Source organism: Spermophilus citellus (genome assembly GCF_964194105.1).
Source record: "Spermophilus citellus genome assembly, chromosome: 18".
In the NCBI taxonomy this organism is placed as follows: Eukaryota; Metazoa; Chordata; class Mammalia; order Rodentia; family Sciuridae; genus Spermophilus; species Spermophilus citellus.
Window position 1 is genome coordinate 5,551,031 of NC_138200.1, and position 19,856 is coordinate 5,570,886.

Below are 19,856 nucleotides of genomic sequence, written 5' to 3' on the forward strand. Positions count from 1 at the left end.
CGTCCTGGTGGCTGGTGACTGAGGAGACGTTTGCACCTTTTAAAATCTGCCTCTTCCCTTCCCACTGTCTTCCCGTCAGTCCCTCCTCATGAGGCCTCAGCCTGGGTCTCTGTCCCTCAGGCCACCTGCCAGCCGGGTCCCTCTGTGTCCTTGGTGTTTTACCATAGAGAACTCAGCCCTGTGTCTCCTCTGCACAGTCCCCCGAGACCAAAGTCCACCAGGGCGGGAGCAGCCCTCCACACTGCCTGGGTGACCCCAGTGTGGCCCACTGGTGCCTGAGGACTTAGTGTCTCTCGCCTAGGTGGTAACTTCTTGGGGACAGTGTCCAGGTCTGCTGTGCAGAGACAGTGTCACAGTGTGTGGCTGCTGAGGGAGGGAGGAGAGGGGACCTGCTCACCCCATTGGCCTCCCTTGTCTCCTGACCCTACAATCGTCAATGGCCCTGGGGTCACTCAGGGCTCTGGTTAGAGGAAGCCCATGCGTGACATTGCAGCAACTGTCACCAAAGAGGAAGGATGTCAATAGAGAGGGAGGGACAGAGTGACACAGGGAGGGTTCCTGTCCTCTCTGTCCTCAGGGCTGCAGGCTGGATGTGGTGGTGGGGGCTGGTCTCCAAGGGCAGAGGCCGCCCTGGCAGAGGCTGGCTGAAGCTCCTCCTCTAGGAGGCCACCGTCCCCTCCTGTCCCCTTCCCGTGGGCGTCCTCCTGTGGGCTCTTAGTTCCTCAGAGAGGAGCTCTGGGGGCAGACTTCCCCTGCGGCCCTGCAGCCCCGGCCGACATGCTGCTGCTGCTGCTGCTGCCCCTGCTGCGGGGCTGTGGGTGGGTGGAGGGCCACGGGGCTTATGCCCATCCAGGTTACAGCCTGAAGGTGGAGAAGAAGAAGGTGACAGTGCAGGAGGGCCTGTGTGTCCATGTGCCCTGCCAATTCTCCTACCCCTGGAGCAGCTGGACTAACTGGGACTCAGCTCATGGCTACTGGTTCCGTATACGGGACACAATGATGGATGCTCCAGTGGCCACCAACGACCCTGACAGGAACGTGCGGGAGGAGACCCAGGGCCGGTTCCACCTCCTTGGGGACCCAAGAACCGACAACTGCTCCCTGAGCATCAGAGACGCCAGGAAGACGGACGCGGGGTCCTACTACTTTCGGGTGGAGAGAGGACGCTTGATGTACAGTCACACAAAATACTGGGTCTCACTGAATGTGACAGGTAAGGCACCAGGTCAAGGCAGCCTCAGGGAGGTCACAGGGCAGAGCTGGGTGGGACCCTGCCCTGGGGGAGTTGGGGTCCAGCATTGGGGGCTCAGGGAGCAGCTGGGTCAGAGCCTGAGCTTCTCTCAGGGCCCCACCTCCCACCCTCCCTCCTGACCCTGCCTGTCCCCTCTGCTCACCAGCCCTGACCCCTGACATCCTCATCCCTGGGACCCTGGAGTCTGGCCGTCCCAGCAACCTGACCTGCTCTGTGCCCTGGGCCTGTGAGCAGGGGACGCCCCCCACCTTCTCCTGGGAAGGGCCCTCTGTGTCCTCCCTGGGCCCCAACATCACCCACTCCTCGGTGCTCACCCTCACCCCGCGGCCCCAGGACCATGGCACCAACCTCACCTGCCAGGTGACCCTGCCTGGAGCCCGTGTGACCAGGACAAAGACCGTCCACCTGAACGTCTCATGTGAGAGCTGGGCTGGGCCACCTGGGTCTCTGATGGGGCTGGTCCCTGAGGGAGAGGGAGAGGGGTCAGACCCTGGACACTGGGTGCTGGGTCCTGAAATCATGTGGGGGCTGGGCCAGGAAGATGCAGCCTCCACCCCTCCCCACCATGAGGCTCCTGGGACAGAGGCTGATGTCCCCAGCCTCCCACTGACAGGTCTGCGTGTCTCCCTGCCCCAGACTCTCCACAGAACCTGAGTGTAACTGTGTCCCCAGGAGCTGGCCCAGGTACGGAGGGGCCTCGCTGGGGCTGGGGGGCAGGGCCTCTTCAGCTCAGGGCAGGGCTGCGTCCCCCTCAGCCTGGTGACAGAGCCCCTTATTGGGGAACCCATTGACCCCTCCCCACCCTCAGCCCCACGTCTGCCTTGAGCTCCTGTCCCCACCCTCCCAGGCTCCCTGGACTCCAGCATCTGCCTCTCACCCCACAGGGACAGGGTGACACTCTCACAGCAGACCTGGGCTTCCCAGGCCCCCTCCCAGCCTCCTCCTGGACCCGCCTCCAGCCTCCTCTTCTTATTCCCCAACAGCTTTGATCTAAGTGCTTGTGGGAGGAGGCACAGTCCAGGGCACACACAGAGCAGTCTGTCCCCAGAGCCTAGGTCCCTCCCAGAGGTGACCAGTGTCCATGCAGGCTGAGCCTTGGACTGTCCACCTGAGGACTGAGAGGTCACTGCATGTCAGTAGCACTCAGGGTCCTCGTTCTGGGTGGTGAGGGTGTCCCACTGCCCAGATGGACGCTGTTCTGTGGGCGTCTTCTGACAACCAAATTGGTGCCATGCACCCAGCCCTGGTCATCTCCCAACAGGACTGTGCAGGGAACAGTCTCCTGTGTCCCTCCCTCAAGTCAGCTGTGAGGCTGGACAGTACTTAGGGTCCAGCTGCTGGGCAGTCAGGGCCTGGGGGAGGCCTGGGCTGATGGCCCCACACTAGGGATGGAGGAGGCCTGGAGGAGCCATGTCCATGGCCTCAGGTGGAGGAGGGACCTGGGTTGTGGATTAGCAGGTGACCCTGGCCTCGTCCACTCTTCTGCAGGGATGTCAGGGCCCATGGCCCACGTGGTCCTGGTGGCCATCGGGGAGGTGGCTGTCAAGATCCTGCTCCTCGGCCTCTGCCTCATCTTGCTCAGGTCAGCACTGCCCAGGGGTGGAGAGGAGGTGTGGGCAGGGCAGGCACTTGGCGCTGAATCCCACAGTCCAGCAAAGGGGACTCAAAGTGGCCAAGAGCACTGGTGTCTGGCAGGGGCTAGTGGGTGCTGAGGACTCTGCCTGGGCCATGGGCCATTGCTGTCTGTCCCCAGTTCTGGCCCAACGTGGGGGGAAGTGGGTCTCATCAAAGAGGTCTTCATACCAGGCCTCCTCGGCCTCCCTCAGTCACCTCCAGCCCCCTGACAGGGCACAGGGCAGGGACCACTGCCCACTGTACCAAGCTGCCCCCCTGAAGGCCCTGGTCTCTTCCCTCAGAGTGCAGTCCTGCAGGAAGAGGGCAGCCAGGCCAGCAATGGGTGAGGAGCTTGCAAACGCTGTCTCCGGTGAGTCCCAGGTCAGTGACGCAGCGTCTCAGCCTCCCACATGACCAGGGACCCCTCTCTCGTCAAGGCCACTGATTGGCCACCTCCCCATGGCCACAGGTGAGCTGCCTGCCCTCATCCTGAAGCCCACCCTTCCTGCTGGGTCCCATATGGATAGTGGCTCAGGGCCCTGTCTCTACAGCAGAGCCAGGTGGGTCCCCACCTTGACCTTGCTGTACCTCCCTGGTCCCCTAGTCACCACCTGAGAAACCATGAGATTTGAAGGATGTGCAAGATCCACTGAGTCTTGTGGCATTTGTTTGGCAGAGTAGATAATAAGGTGGTCATGGGGCGAGCACTGATGGTTTTGAGCTTGTTCCACGTGCAGAACAATGCTTGGGACACTCCCAGGAGTCTTCTTATTCTTTAGGATTGTGGCCAGGTTCCCCTCTCATTGGAAGTTGTCCCTGGTGGCCCCAGGAGGATCCTTTACTCTTGACTCAAGCTCCAGGACCACAGTAGTTAAGTGTGTCTGTGAAAGGCGTCTAGTGCATGGGCCCCACACTTGTGAAGGCCTGGGCTAGCTCTGGTTTTGTTATGGGGAGTGGGAGTGGGGAGAAGATGGGAGGGTCCTGAACCCAAAGGGGGGAGTTGGGGGGCCACAGATGGTTCACTCCTAATCTTATCCTCTCTGAGGATCCAGAGTTAGAGCGCTGAGGACCTGAGACTGGCCACTCTGAAGATTACAGCCTGATTCCTCCTCATGATCAGGTCACTCCCCTCCCCTGAGTCCTGACCCACACACCATTCATGTGCTGTGGTCCCCAGAGTGTGGCCACCCCAGGAGTCATACCTGCAGCATGCCAGAGCCCTCAGAGGCTGACCTCCTCCATTCCCATGGACGCCAGTCTCCCTTATATCCTGCCCCCAAGGAGTCCATGTGGCCCAGTGTCCATCCCTCTGTAACCTTGGAGTCCTTGGGTTCTCCGTTAGGTGAAATCCCCAGAGTCAGTGTGGCCAGGGAGAACTGTCTTATCCCACATTGCTTCTCTCTGCAGAGGAAATGGGATGGCGGGTGGTGCTGGTGGTCAGAGCTGTGGGTGACTTGTGTCTGGATTCTGGTAACTATTGGGGAGCTGGTGACATATCAGTCACCAGTTCCTTCCTCGGATCCATGCTTCTTGAGTCCACATCGGCCCTCCTGCACCAGAACTTTCTTCTCTAGACGCTTCACAGAGACTGGCTAATGGCATATTCTGGTGAGAGGGCAGTGGTAGGGCATGGCATGCCACCAAACTAAGAGCAGAGTTGGGACTGTCACTAGTGAGGGACGGTGCCCAGTGTGCAGAGGCCAACGCTGGGCACCAGTGTATGCAAAAGAACTTTATTGCATGAAGGCAGATGAGGAGGGGGAGGAGGAGAGCTCAAAGCTCCCCATCTGGCCAGTCGTGGAGGGATTTAAATGACCCAGTGGATGGGGAAATAGGCCGGTTGTAACCTGGAGTGTGGGTGGCAGAGCCCACGTCTAGTGGCTGGTCCAGGTGCGACTGTGGGTATGCTACAACTGAGGGATTTCCAGTCTCTCTCATCAGGTCTGGGCTCCGGCTGTTGGTGGCCCCCCAGCTTTTAATCCAGGGCTGCGAGGCCCTGCTCCTGGGAGACTTTGGTCCTCTCGTGCCATCAAGGTAACTTTAGGCCGTCCTAAGTGCTGGGCCTCCACCTGAGGAAGCCTGAACAGTGTCTCTGAGCAGACACGGACTTTGGCACTTTATGGCTCCGTATCAGGACCTCTGGGGACCGAGGACAGAGATGAGACAGCTCCTCTCATCCTCCAGCTGCTGCCCACTCCTTCCTTGGAAGCCCTGTCCGGAGGCTCTTGTCCACCCCTGGCCTTGTCCTGCTCCTCCCCCCAGGAGCCTCCTCTGAGTCTCCACACCTGCCCGGCCTCCCTTCTCCCTCATGGCCCCCCGTGGCTCTCTCTCCTTCTGTCCTGTCCCGTCTGCAGGGAGCCTCAGAGGAGCTCCTTGTCCCTCTTGGTGATGGAGCTGCCACCACTCCCCAGTGACGACCCGAGGAGTCCCTGGGGTCTCTCTCACCCACCACACCCCACGACACGAGTCTTGCGAATGTCCCTTCCTGAAGGTGACTCACTTCCTCTGCCAACATCCCCATGGCCTCCACTCCTGGTGGGTTGTATTCACTTCCTCCTCTTCTCAGCTTACGCTGATCTCCTCCACAGCCCGTGTCCCCCTCTCTCCCACATACCGTCCCCTCGGGGTTCTTTAAGAAGGGCCCCGTCCCTCCCTGGCTCTCACCCTAGGCAAGTCTTTAGCTGACACTTGAGCCCTGCTCAGCCTAGTTCCCTCCTCTTCCTTCAGTGTCACCGTGCCTGGGTACCTCTGGGGTCATTAGTAAGTTCTCTGCCTTGCATGACCCATTTGTGAACACTGTCATGTGCAGCCTGGCCCTGGAGGGGACAAACCCTTAACAGCCCCTCTCCTTTATCTGCCTGTGCCACCCCAGGCATCCAGTCCTCACTGCCCGTTTCCAGGGCAAGTCTTTGCCCAATATTCGATGCTGGCTGAAGGTGTTTTTATCTAGTTTCCACAGCAAGGATGGTGCTGGATACATCCTCCCAATAAGTGCTTTTGTAATTTAGAAAAATGGTGCTACTGTTTACATGAACTTCTCATCTCAGGTCTTTGTTCTGACCCCAGCATTTTCCTGTCTGCCTTTCTGTCTTTAGTGACAGTTTCAGTGCCCCCTGCTCTGTCCTGCCAGATGGTGAGTGTATAACAGGGATCAGGTATTTGGTGGCTCTCAGAGTGACTTGGTTAGTTTTACTGGTAGAACAAGCTCAGAGAAACTTCTGGCTCAGTGAGATAACCCAGGAAGCAAAGCAGACCAGCTGGAGAACCTAGTGGTTTCTGGGAAGCAGGATGAGCCTGCTCCGTGTCCTGGGGAGACATTGTCTCATCCCCAGGGTGCTCCCTGCAGGCACAGCCTGAGAATGTGGGTAGAGAAGTCAGTGCCTCCGGTTTCGGGTGACCCAGCAAGATGAGCCCAACACAGAGACTCCCGGGGGACCGCCCTCCCCAGCAGGTTGCCCCCCTCTTCTTTAAGGTGTGGGCGAGCTCCGAGGTCTTCCTTTCCCAGGAAGGACTCAAGACTGTCACGATGATCAACGTGTTAGCACCTAAATCTGGAGCATTTAGCTTTTCCCAGAGGAGAACATAGTAAGGGGGACCCAACCCTCAGACCCACAGCTCTGATTTCTCTCCTCTTTCTCTGAGGAGGTTCAGAAAGGAGGAGACGGGAAGGCAGTGACACCGGAGGAAAGTCAGTCCTCTTTGGCACAGATCCATTGTCCTAAGCTTTAACAGAAACCAGCTTGGGTCACTTTCCCCAGCTCTTCCCTGGGCCTCTGGGGACGTGGGCTCCAGGAAGGTGGCATTCTGGTGTCCTCTTTGCTCAGGTGGGAGATGGGCTGATGGATGCTGTTGAGGAGAAAATGATGGGGGGCTCTGACAAGGTCTAATGGAGGTTTGAGGTGCGCTGATATCTTCTAGAAAGTCCTCCCGTGGCCAAGTGAGAAAGACCTGGAAAATGACGTGCAGAAGTCGTGAGGTCATCGCCCGTTACTAAGGAGTTGGTGGGGACATGAATTCCCAGCCTCCCGTGAGAGGTCAGTCATGTGCCGCACGCTTCTTCAAAACCAGGAGGACACGAGGAACGCTGGAAAATCACCAAGAAAGAGAAAATAGAAGACGCAGACCACATCTCCAAGAGGCTCCAGACGACAGAGAAGAAATGCCCAGACTGTGAGGACGGAAGTGCGCCAGGATGACCAGGGCTGCTGGCTCTGGGGAGCAGGACCGGCTCTGATGGTGTCATAGACTGTACCTGTAGGAGGGCTGTCACAGAGCACAGCCGACACTCAGGAAACGGGGAGTCATCTGGTCTCTCCTGGATCCACTGAAACTGTTGAATGAGCATAAACTGCACCAGCAAAGTCTGTGAGAAGCACCTTTTAAAGAACCCTGCGGGAAGACAGTCCTAAGGAAGAGTGACCCCACTTCTTGGTATTATGACGATCAATCTCTGGAATAGATGGCCCCTCACCCCTGCGTCCTTGTCACTCAGTTGTCCCCCTCTGTGCCCATGGCCCGTCTCCCTGAATCCTCCTCTCTTCAGGTTTGGGATTTTCAATCTTAGGCCCCATGGGGTTTCCTGGAGACTCAGTGTTCCTAAAAGAGCAGGGACAACAGGAGAGTCCCAGATGGACCAGGAAGGGGACGGCAGCTTTCCAGATCCCAGCCCATGGACGAGGTCTGCTTGTTCCCAGATCCTCCCTGTCAGACAGGCCAGACCTTCCCGCCCACGCTCCTGGCCTGAGCTGGGTCCCCTCCCGTGGGCCCTGAGTCCTCTGCAGAGCTGGGTGGGTTTTCAGCCCAGGCCCCACCAACGCTGCTCAGCACCGTGGACAGCACCGCCCAGGGCCTGGGCTCCCCAGGTCCCTGTCTTGGGAGGACAGTTTCCCTGTGTGCTGAGCCACCTCCCTGGGCCTCCAGACAGACGGGGTCAGGGTCAGGTTGGAAGGAGAAGGTGGACCCCAGGTCAGAAAGAGCAGGGCGCTGGCAGCCATCTCCAGGTCCGCGCTCTGTGTCTGGGAAGGTGACATCAGGCACCACGCACAGGGTGTTCTGGGGCCGGTGAGTGGAGGAACTGTCCAGCTGGATGTCTCCTAAGAGTGGGGCCAGGGCTTCAGAGGTGTGGGGAACTCAGCCAAGAATGGCCTTTGTCTCAGCGTCCCCTGGGTCACCCATGTCCCTCAGGTCTGCCCGACGTCCCCACCATGTCCCTCTGCCTGTGTCCCCTGAGAGTTCACCTTCCTCTCCAGAAGAGCAAGATCCCCCCAAACCCCAGCTGGTGCCCATCTCAGCCACCTGCCTGTGGACTGGCATTGTCTGGGGACTTGTGTGTCCCCAACCAGACGTTGCTGTCCCTCAAGGAAACCGCTGGACCTGTCCTCTTCACCCCTTAGCTGCAGACCTCAGGGCCCAGTGTGAATGGGCACCACCTGGCTGTGACATGAATGCAGCTTCTCCTTGTCCCCTGGACAGACTGGACAGTCCTTCCCTTCCCATCTGATGGGACCTCTCCTCCCCCAGCCCAGTCAGCCCTGGTGGACAACGTTTGATGAGGTGGCTGCCCCAGACAAGAGGCAAGAGGGGACCCACTTGCCTTCTGAGTCCTTGGGCTGTGGGGGAGAGGCCATCACCTCGGGGCGTGTGAACAGCAGAGATTTGCTCCTCACAGTTCTGGAGGCTGGACGCCCACAGCCCAAGGGCTCGCAGACCCCATGTCTGGGGAGGCCAGTGTCCTCCTCGACCCTGCCTCCTCCTTGTGTCCTCCTGTAAGGACACTAATCTCATCCATCAGGGCTCTGCCCCAGGACCAATCACTTCCCAAAGTCCCCACCTCCTGTGACCCTCCCCTTAGCAGTTAGGATGTCAACATGTGAATTTTGGAGGGACACAGCATTCAGCCCACACACTCACCACTCTGACCTGGGGGTCTTCTTCTAAATTGGGGAAGTGGAACCAGAGGGCTTCTCCAGCTCTCTCAGAAGTTCCTCTCTTACATGCAGATTCTCTGTGGCTTCCCCAGGTCTCTCCTTCCTGTTCTTCTGTTTTTCTTTGCAAATTGGAGACTATGGAAAACAGAGGGTCCTGGCCAGCCCTTCTGAGCAGTGGGCTCTGCAGTTGCTCCTGCTGGGAGGGTGTCTGGGCAGCAGGGGGCCTAGGAGGGCTGCAGGTGGGACTGCCGCTGGCAGTGCAGGGGGTGGGGGGGCTGCGTGTGGAACCCTACCCCTCCCCCAGCCATCACAGGGCACGACCCCACCCCAGGTTTGGGAGCTGGTTCTGGGGATACCATGGAATGGACAGGTCCATGGGGCTGAGTGGACGAACACAGCCCAACTTTCTGTGTGCACAGAGTCTCAGAGGAAGCCATGGTGTTGGGGGGGGGGGTGAGCTCAGATGGAGAACTGCAGAGGAAGGCCAGGGCTGCCTGAGGGGAGCAGGGGTGGCCACGGGGAGCGGGACAATGGTGGCCCTGGGTGCTCTGCGGCCTGTCCTGGAGGACACTCACTTGGCCCTCAATCACGGAGCTGTTGTTTGGGGACACATTTACCCACATGACACATCTTTCCACCTCCCCAGAAAAAGGTTTCAAGGAAAACCCACACGAGTCACAGGGCTCCCCCTCCCAGCACCCCCACGACCTGCCCCAGCTGCAAATCACTGTACTCAGGCGCATGCTGCTGCTCACACGAAATCCTGGCCACCCCCAGGGTGGACGTCCACACTGGCATTTCGTGCTCTGTGCCTTCTGTTCCTGGGATTCCTGGGGGCACAGCCAACCAGCTCTGGAGGCCCCAGGTCCACATGCTCTGGAGTAACCAGGCAGCAGAGAGCATGGCGGTGAGGGAGTCCGTCCTGGTGGCTGGTGATTGAGGAGACGTTTGCACCTTTTATAATCTGCCTCTTCCCTTCCCACTGTCTTCCCGTCAGTCCCTCCTCATGAGGCCTCAGCCTGGGTCTCTGTCCCTCAGGCCACCTGCCAGCTGGGTCCCTCTGTGTCCTTGGTGTTTTAACATAGAGAACTCAGCCTGGTGTCTCCTCTACACAGTTCCCTGAGACCAAAGTCCACCAGGGTGGGAGCAGCCCTCCACACTGCCTGGGTGACCCCAGTGTGGCCCACTGGTGCCTGAGGACTTAGTGTCTCTCGCCTAGGTGGTAACTTCTTGGGGACAGTGTCCAGGTCTGCTGTGCAGAGAGGGTGTCCCACTGTGTGGCTGCCGAGGGAGGGAGGAGAGGTGGCCTGGTCTCCCCAGTGGCCTCCCTCATCTCCTGACCCCACAATCGTCAATGGCCCTGGGGTCACTCAGGGCTCTGGTTAGAGGTAGCACATTGAGTGACATTGCAGAAACTGTCACCAAAGAGGAAGGATGTCAATAGAGAGGGAGGAGACAGAGTGACTCAGGGAGGGTCCCTGTCCTCTCTGTCCTCAGGGCTGCAGGCTGGATGTGGTGGTGGGGGCTGGTCTCCAAGGGCAGAGGCCGCCCTGGCAGAGGCTGGCTGAAGCTCCTCCTCTAGGAGGCCACCGTCCCCTCTCGTCCCCTTCCCGTGGGCCTCCTCCTCTGGGCTCTTAGTTCCTCAGAGAGGAGCTCTGGGGGCAGACTTCCCCTGCGGCCCTGCAGCCCTGGCCGACATGCTGCTGCTGCTGCTGCTGCCCCTGCTGCGGGGCTGTGGGCGGGTGGAGGGCCAGGGGGGTTATGCCCATCCAGGTTACACCCTGAAGGTGCCCAGGGAGGTGACAGTGCAGGAGGGCCTGTGTGTCCATGTGCCCTGCCAATTCTCCTACCCCTGGAGCAGCTGGACTAACAGGGACCCAGCTCATGGCTACTGGTTCCGTGAAGGGGACACAATGATGGATGCTCCAGTGGCCACCAACAACCCTGCCAGGGACGTGCAGGAGGAGACCCAGGGCCGGTTCCACCTCCTTGGGGACCCAAGAACCGACAACTGCTCCCTGAGCATCAGAGACGCCAGGAAGACGGACGCGGGGTCCTACTACTTTCGGGTGGAGAGAGGACGCTTGAAACACAGTTACACAGATCACAGTGTGACAGTGCGAGTGACAGGTACGGCTCCAGGTCAAGGCAGCCTCAGGGAGGTCACAGGGCAGAGCTGGGTGGGACCCTGCCCTGGGGGAGCTGGGGTCAAGCATTAGGGGCTCAGGGAGCAGCTGGGTCAGAGCCTGAGCTTCTCTCAGGGCCCCACCTCCCACCCTCCCTCCTGACCCTGCCTGTCCCCCTCTGCTCACCAGCCCTGACCCACACCCCTGACATCCTCGTCCCTGGGACCCTGGAGTCTGGCCGTCCCAGCAACCTGACCTGCTCTGTGCCCTGGGCCTGTGAGCAGGGGACGCCCCCCACCTTCTCCTGGGAAGGGCCCTCTGTGTCCTCCCTGGGCCCCAACATCACCCACTCCTCGGTGCTCACCCTCACCCCGCGGCCCCAGGACCATGGCACCAACCTCACCTGCCAGGTGACCCTGCCTGGGGCCCGTGTGACCAGGACACAGACCGTCCACCTGAACGTCTCATGTGAGAGCTGGGCTGGGACACCTGGGTCTCTGATGGGGCTGGTCCCTGAGGGAGAGGGAGAGGGGTCAGACCCTGGACACTGGGTGCTGGGTCCTGAAATCATGTGGGGGCTGGGCCAGGAGGATGCAGCCTCCACCCCTCCCCACCATGAGGCTCCTGGGACAGAGGCTGATGTCCCCAGCCTCCCACTGACAGGTCTGCGTGTCTCCCTGCCCCAGACTCTCCACAGAACCTGAGTGTAACTGTGTCCCCAGGAGCTGGCCCAGGTACGGAGGGGCCTTGCTGGGGCTGGGGGGGCAGGGCCTCTTCAGCTCAGGGCAGGGCTGGGTCCCCCTCAGCCTGGTGACAGAGCCCCTTATTGGGGAACCCATTGACTGCACCCCACCCTCAGCCCCACATGTGCCTTGAGCTCCTGTCCCCACCCTCCCAGGCTCCCTGGACTCCAGCACCTGTCCCTCACCCCCACAGGGACAGGGTGACACTCTCACAGCAGAACTGGGCTCCCAGGCCCCCTCCCAGCCTCCTCCTGGCCCTGCCTCCAGCCTCCTGTTTTTATTCCCCAACAGCTTTGCTCTACGTGCTTGTGGGAGGAGGCACAGTCCAGGGCACACACAGAGCAGGCTGTCCCCAGAGCCTAGGTCCCTCCCAGAGGTGACCAGTGTCCATGCAGGCTGAGCCTTGGACTGTCCACCTGAGGACTGAGAGGTCACTGCATGTCAGTAGCACTCAGGGTCCTCGTTCTGGGTGGTGAGGGTGTCCCATGCCCAGATGGACCCCGTTCTGTGGGCATCCTCTGCCAACCAGCACTGAGTCCATTCAGCCCACAGGAGTGGGCAGTGGATGGTCCTGAGCCTCCGTCCACAGCTGGGTGTGCACGTCAGTGAGCTCAGCTCCTGAGCACAGAATACAGCTGAGCCACATGTTCTGGTTCAAGAGCTTGAGTCAATGTAGCTGAAGGAGGTACAGGAAAACACATCCGTCACAGAAACATCAACTTGGTCATGTTCCTGGGCACAGGTCAAGGGTGTGTTTTCCTGTGCTTCATTCAGTCCATGAGTGTGTGGGGGTCCCCTCTCTGGACTCCAGGGTTCTCTTTCCTTTGCTCTCTTTGTCACTCTGACCCTCTGTCTCTTTCTCCACAGCATCCACAACCCTGGGGAATGGCTCATCTCTTTCAGCCCTGGAGGGTCAATCTCTGCGTCTGGTCTGTGTCGTCGACAGCCGTCCCCCTGCCAGGCTGAGCTGGTCCTGGGGGAACCTGACTCTGTGTCCCTCGCAGACCATGGACCCTGGGGTGCTGGAGCTGTCTGCAGAGCACCTCAGGGGTGGAGGCGAATTCACCTGCCATGCGCAGAACCCTCTGGGCTCCCAGCACATCTCCCTTAATCTGTCACCACAGAGTGAGTGTCACTGTGGGCTGGAGAGGGCCAGGAGGAGGGGACAGCACCTGCCCCACACCAGTCCCTGCAGCCACCTCTTTGGCTTGAGAGGGAAGCTCATCTCTGTCCTGCCCTCAGCTGGGGGCCTGGAACCAGAGCCTCACTGTCCTCTCCCTGCTGGGCCAAGGGGTGGGTGGATCTTGGAGGCCAGGTGGGCCTTAGACATGTGGTCTGGGCAGCAGGGCCCTTGCTTTGTGGGCCAGGACTCGTGAGGCATTTGCCTTGGGCACAACATTTAGGATGAAGCCAGAAGCCAAGAATAAAAGCAAACAAAACCCCCGTGAGAACAGAACCAGCCCAGACACTGAGCAAAAATAGTATCACGTTGCAATAATTAAAAAAGTAAAAATGGATGCAAACCAATTCTATGGTGAACAAAATACCAAATTTCAATAACCACACGGCGCCCCACCCCCATCCTAGTTCTCCTGGTCTGGGAGAGGAAAAGGAAGGCTCAGTCCAGGGTCCTGCAGGGAGCCGCAGGGAAGGGAGGAGGGATCCTGGGAGCTGAGTCTGCAAAGCGATTCCCTCTGGTGCGTCCACAGGCAAAGCGGGGCCTCTATCCGGAGTGACGCAGGGGGCCCTCTGGGGCGCTGGAGCTACCTCCCTGCTCTTCCTGTCCTGCATCCTCCTCCTCCTCGGGTGAGCATTGGTGGGCGTCGGGGAGGCCGGGCAGCACCCTGGAGAGGAGGAGGGCAAGCCGGGCACGTCCCTGAGCTGGAGGGACCTGGATGGCCGAGGGCGTGAAGCCAGGGCACCTGAGGTCCAGGTGGGCTCTGGGGGAGCCAGCCATGGAAACCCACTTCGGAGCAAGGGGCTCCAGGGCTGTCCCCACTCTCGGAGTCCAGAGCCCAGAGGCTGCCTTCGCAGTAGGAGCCTCCAGGACAGGACCGTCCTCTCCCACTTGGCCGCCCTCCTGGGCTCAGCAAGATGCAGGGGTGGGGTGGCCGTCTGCCCTCTGGGCCGCCCTGGCCCCACTGAGGCTCCTTGGTGTCCCCATTCAGAGCGCGCTCCTACAGGAAGAGGTCCGCCAGGCCAGCGGCGGGCTCGGGGGATACCAACGCTGTCCAGGTCCCGGCCTCTCAGGTGAGTGACATGGCGCATCCCGACACCTCCCGGAGATGTCCCCAGGACTGCTCTGCTGAAGTGGCTCAGCTGCTCTCCCCTCTTCCCCGGGACAGCCGGCTGTCCAGCTGGATGCCCACACCGTGGGCTGCTGACAGCACCCTCCTCCCTGCTTTCTCCCTGGCCAGGCCCGAGGGACCCCCCTCTGTTCTGCTGTCCTCCTGTTAAGCCATTGTGTCACATCATGTCTCCTCAGAGCAGCGAGCACCAGCCCCCGCACTCCCTGACCCCTTCATGGTTAGGGACTGGGATCTCGTCCCTGGACCTGTTCACCTCCCGCCTCTGTCTCCCCTTCCACCTGGTGCCATCTTCCAGGCGCCCAGTGTCCACTTCCTCTGCACTTGAACACCTGTCTGCAGGGCCAGACGGTAGACGCCTTGGCTGCTGACCCCCTGTCCCTGTTGTGGCTACTCAGCTCTGCTGCTGTGACATGAGGATCTGCTGTGTCACAGGGTCTGTGCAAATGGTGACCATGGCCCTGTGCAAGGCTGACCCACAGGGACAGTGAGCTCCTCGGCCCCTGGTGGCCCCCCACCTCCCATCAGGTCAGGAGCCTGGGAGAGCCAAGGAGCCACTTGTCTTCAGTGAAAATTTAAGGGGTGCCAAGAAAATCTCAGGAATGGAGACAAATAGTGTTCTAAAGAGCTGACAAAACTAAGTAAGGTAAAGTTAGTGAAGGTGACTTAAGGTTGTCATTCAGTCCAGAGACATTGTGCAGTGTGGCCGCATTCCCCATCAACAGAAGGGAAGCAAAGAGTAGGTTGTAAATACCGTCCCCTGTTCATCTCTAGCAGAGCCAGGAGGCACAATGACCTCAGGGCTGGTGGGGACATCAGATCCTCAACTTAGGAAATGGCTGTGCTACATATTAATGAAACGTGACCATTTCAGTTATTTTAAAGTCCTCTAAAAAAGCAACCATTAAAAATGTCACTAAAACATACAAACAGAGTGTTCCTCCAGTTGGCTCAGCTGGACACTTTCACTAATGCTGGGTTTACTTTGTTTTCCATGAATTTTAGCATTAATTTTGATTAAAAAAAAGTTTCCTTAAAATATTTCTCTCAATTTCTGACATTTTTGTCCCCTTTTTAATTTTTCTCTCCTGGTGAGTGCCCAGCTCGCTCGCCTGGCCCCGTCCTCCCCACAGCCTGCTCCCGCCCCCCACACTGGGCTCCTCTGCAGAGGGCTTTCACTGTGGTCCCCCAGAACAGAACAAGGTCATTGGTGCCTCTGGGCCTGGGCCTGCCTGTTCCTCCCTCTCAGAGGCTCTTTGCAGTCCCACTATTCATTCCTGTCACCCTCCCTGCTCCAGGGACTGTCACCCTCCTCCTTTGTGTTTTGTATCTAGAGCCTGCTTTGGAGAGTTTGGGCAGCAGAGTAGCCTGCTCTGGAATTCCTTAACCCTCAGGGAATGTCCGTGAGACCTAACAGGGACCAGCTGTGTAGGGGCCAGGGACCCATCTAAGAGACACAGCAGCAAACCTGAGGCTCGGAGCTTCTCTTCTAGACAGAGGGATGCAGCAAGCCACCAAGCAAACAGATGGTGGTGCATGGGCACAAAGAGAGAGAGACTTACTCTGGGGGAGGAAGGGTGCAGGACTGGGAGGGGCTGAGAGGTTCTGTTTTTTAGATCTGTCCTGGATGGTGAAAAGCCATGCAGCGTGAGTTTGACCATCTTAGCCGTGTTGAAGTTAGAGCTGGGCAGCAGATCCCCGGAGCACTTCATCTCCATCCATGAGCACAACCCGCTGCCCTCCTGGCCCCCCCACCCTGCCAGCCCCCCTCCTACTCACTGTCTCTCTGCCTTTGCCTCCTCTGGGGCCTCACTGAGGTGGACGTGTCCAGGATTTGCCCTTTTGTGACTGGCTTATGTCATGCAGCACGTCCTCAAGGTTTGTCTGTGTTGTAGCATGTGACAGAAGGTCTTTCTTTTTAAGGGTGAATAATATCCACCACATTTTCTTTGCCCATTTATCTGTTGATGGGCATTCTGGTTGCTTCTATTTGTTGGCTACTGTGAATGATGCACAGCTGTGTGTGCATCCTTTCAAGATTCTGTTTTCTATTCTTCTGGATATGTGCCCATAACTAGGATTTCTGGATTGTATAGTGTTCTATTTTTAATTTTCAAGGAACTGCCTGTTTCTGCAAAAGTTACACCATCTTACATGTACCAGAAACGTACGAGGTTCCCATTTCTCAACATACTTGGCCACACTGTTTTTTGTTGTGGTTGTTTGATTTCCTATTATTTTCCTAATACTGTTTATCTAATGCATGTGAGCTGACAGTTCTCTGTGGCTCTGATTTGCATTTCTCTGATCACTAGTGACACTGAAGATTTGTGTGTGTGCTTCTTGGCCATTTCTGTGTCTTTTGGAGAAATGTCTGGTCACGTTCTTTGCCCACTGTCTACTTGGGCTGTGTTTAGTGCTGACGTGCTGCAGGGTTCCTTCTGCAGCCTGGCTCTTGGGCCCTCATCAGATGGAAGGCTCTCCCAAGTGTCTTCCCATTGTGGCGAGGGTAGTGACGAGGGGGCTCTGGAGTCTGTGGTGTGAGGGTTCCAGGCAGAGGGAGCAGTGGGTGCAGTTACTCCAACAGGAGGCTGCCCAGGGCTGAGGGCAGAGCCTGGGCTCTACAGAGGGAGGCAGGTGACTCCAGGAGATCAGCTGGGAGAGGCTGAGCTTATGCAAATCCCGTCTGCTGTGGGGCTGTGCAGGGTCTGCAGGCCTGAGCACCAGGGAGGGGTTCCTCTGGCTGCTGTGTGCAGGAGAGACCCTGTGTGTGTGTGTGTGTGTGTGTGTGTGTGTGTGTGTGTGTGGTGAGGCCTGGTGTGTGTGTGTGTGCAGGAGAGACCATGTGAATGTGTGTGTGAGTGTGTGTGTGTGTGTGGTGGGGGGCAGGTGTGTGTGTGTGCAGGAGAGACCATGTGAATGTGTGTGTGTGTGTGTGTGTGTGTGTGTGTGTGGTGAGGCCTGGTGTGTGTGTGTGCAGGAGAGACCATGTGAATGTGTGTGTGTGTGTGTGTGTGTGTGTGTGTGTGTGGGGGGGGCAGAGGCCAGAGGTTATAAAGGAGGCTGGGAGGCATTTCCAGGCAGGAGGTCATGCTGGCTGGAACCTTGACTGGCCTCTGGCTGGATCCTGAGGTCAGCTGAGTGGGACCACTGTGGACGGGGAGTGGGGACTGAGTGACAGGATCCAGGATGCTTGACTCCGGGATCTTTGCCCTGAGCAGTCAGAATGGAGGCGCCAACCACTGAGGTCCAGATGAGGTAGGAGGAGGGGACTTGGGGAGGGAAGGAGGAGTTCTGTTGAAATGGGTTTTAGCTCTGGACAAGGGAGGGGTTCCGAGTACTGACAGCCCCTACTCACAGTGTTTCCATGGACGACTCCTCAACTTTACGAACATGCAAAGCAGTTCCCACTCAGAGAAGCCATATTCCAGATTTAGCATGTGGACCTTCTCCGGGACCAGGGATGGGTGGTACATGACACGCTGTGGCCCTGGGCAGGGGCAGCGTCCCCCACAAGCCACACCCGAGGTAGACCAGCGCTCTGTGGAGGCCTGCGCTGCCCTGTTGTGGGTGTGGTGTTGAGTGGCTCCGCGGTGTTCAATCTCGCTACAAAACAGGCTTTGCGTGAGAGCTCTCCCAGTGCCAGGCTCACGTGAGTGTGGTGAGTGTGCTTAAAGGTCGGGGAGGTAACTGGTGCTCCTGGGCCGTCCACTGCACTAAGCCCACTTTTGACCTTGACCTTTTTAGTTACGTTGGTTTATTGGCTGTAACTTGAGGAGCGTCTGCACACTGTTGGCCCGAGTCTGTGGTCAAGAGGGGGAGCGGGTAGGAGGGCTTGCACGTCACAGCTGTGGATGGCGAGGGGCCGTGTGGACTGAACGTGACCACAAGGGACGTTGCAGAGAAGAATGCGATGACTCTGAGGTTCAGGGATCAGGAGGTGTGCACAGGACAGAGGGATGTCAGGGCGGTGGATGGGCCTGGAGGTGTCCCGAAGCTCAGTGCAGAGGGCCTCTGCGTGGGGAAGGTGTGCAGCTGCACTTCTGCAGAGTCCAGGAGGAGCAGGGCTAGGGGGCCTCAGGGTGGAGAAGCAGCTTGAGTGTGAATTCTCAGATAATCACGAGGCAGGGGGAGGAGCCAAGTCACGGTCACTCTGTGGTGCCATCTGCTGTCCAGGGTGGGCAGAGAAAGGCCTAAGATGAGGGGGACCCCTGGGGGAGCCCCGTGGCTCTCTGCTGCCTGACCTGCTCTATTAGCTTCCACTGCTGCTGTAAGACTTGCCACAGATTTAGTGACTTCAAACAAAAATACGTGTCACCTTACCATTCGGGAGGTGACAAGTCCAAAATGGGTTTCCCCGGGAATAAAATCAGGGAGCAGGTGCTGGTTCCTGGGGGGCTCCGGAAGATGACGTTTTCTTGCTTTTGTGTCTTGGGGGCCTGGGGACCTGGGCGGGGGCAGGGCCTCTCTCCATCTACAGAGCCAGCAGCATCGTCCAGTCCCTCGCGTCCCCCACCTTCACTGAAGAGTCCCTTGTGACTACACTGGGCTCGCCCACAAACCCAGGATCCCTCTGCACCTCCATGTCCTGGACTTAATTCCGCCTGCAAAGTCTCTCTCACAAGGAAATGTATTTGCAGGTTCCAGGGACTCACATGAGGACATTTGGGGGTCCTTTCTCTTCCTCTTGGGGGGATACCATTTCTTTGGCTGGCTCCTGCCCCAGCCCATCAGGCTGTAAGCATCTCGGGGCGGGCGCCATGTCTGGTCCAGGCCTGGCCTCTCCCAAGTGCCCTGTTCCTGCCCATCTTATCATAATGCACCATTGGATTTTTGGTTTTGATTAGTCCTTATTGTGACCACCATCCATTAAGGAATGAGCTGCAAGAGGCCAGGCCTGTGTCTGCTGTGTCCACAGGGTGCACCGAGCCCCCAGCTTAGGATCTGGCACCGGGGCCCTCAGGAGGACACTGGGCTTTGGGGTCAGGAGGAAACAGATGAGACCCTGATTTTACCCGGGAGTTTGGGTGTGCTGCGTCCCTACTTCAACCTCGGTTTTCACTTCTATGAAATGGAGACGAAATAATCCCTCCCCCGTGGAGCTGTTGGGGGAAGTTCACGAGGCTTGGTGCGTGTGGAGCACTCTTGCTTGGGGAAGTGTCCATGAGGGACAGTTCAACTCTGGCGCAAAAGGCTGTGTGCATGGACACACGGGCACCCCTGCAGCCCTGGGCTCCTCCTCACTGTCCACCCTGACTCTCTCCTCTCTCTCCACTCAGAGCCGCCTGGTCCAGTCCCAGGCAGAGGAACGCTCCCCAGAGCCAGCTGCCCTGGCCGTGGCCACCCGCCCCTCAGAGGATGAGGAGATCCATTATGCAGCCCTCAGGTTTCATGAGGTGAAGGCCAGCGACCCGCAGGGAGAGCGGGCCCCCGACAATGAGTACGCGGAGATCCACATCCAGCCATGAGAGGCTGAGACCAGCCCCGGCTCAAGGACGCGCAGCCCCTTCCAGGCCAAGGAAATGTCAGGTCCCTGTAGAGGGACGCCTCTGGGTCCTGGCGCCACTCAGAACTGGAACCCAGACTTATTCCCAGCTGCGCTCCGTGCTGTGGCCACCTCCTCCTCTCCCCCCACCTGCCCACCCAGGGCCTCCGCTCTCCTCTCTGCTCCTGAGCTCAACTCTTTCTGACTCCACTGCAATGAGATCCTGCTGTGCGTCTCTCTGGGCCTGTGTCATCCACCACACTGTCCTGCAGGTCCCCCAGGTGTCACAATGACAGAACATCACACTGTATGTTGCAAGAGAGGAGTGTTGTTTGTGGTGCTGGGGACGGACCCAGGGCCCTGTGCACGTGAGGCAAGCACTCTACCAACTGGGCCATGTCCC

General features: G+C 58.6%; 1 protein-coding gene across 1 annotated transcript; it reads left to right on the forward strand.

The window, feature by feature from the left end:
* The first annotated feature begins 614 nt into the window (after positions 1 to 614).
* LOC308637348 (sialic acid-binding Ig-like lectin 9) lies at positions 615 to 19,856 on the forward strand. The gene is made up of 13 exons (XM_081273661.1): positions 615 to 1,213; positions 1,335 to 1,670; positions 1,889 to 1,936; positions 2,741 to 2,834; positions 3,169 to 3,247; positions 6,785 to 6,837; positions 10,376 to 10,923; positions 11,109 to 11,387; positions 11,606 to 11,653; positions 12,530 to 12,787; positions 13,372 to 13,468; positions 13,831 to 13,912; positions 19,248 to 19,856. Exons 1-13 carry the CDS (start codon positions 778 to 780, stop codon positions 19,434 to 19,436), a joined length of 2,547 nt encoding a protein of 848 aa, XP_081129787.1. The 5' UTR covers positions 615 to 777; the 3' UTR covers positions 19,437 to 19,856.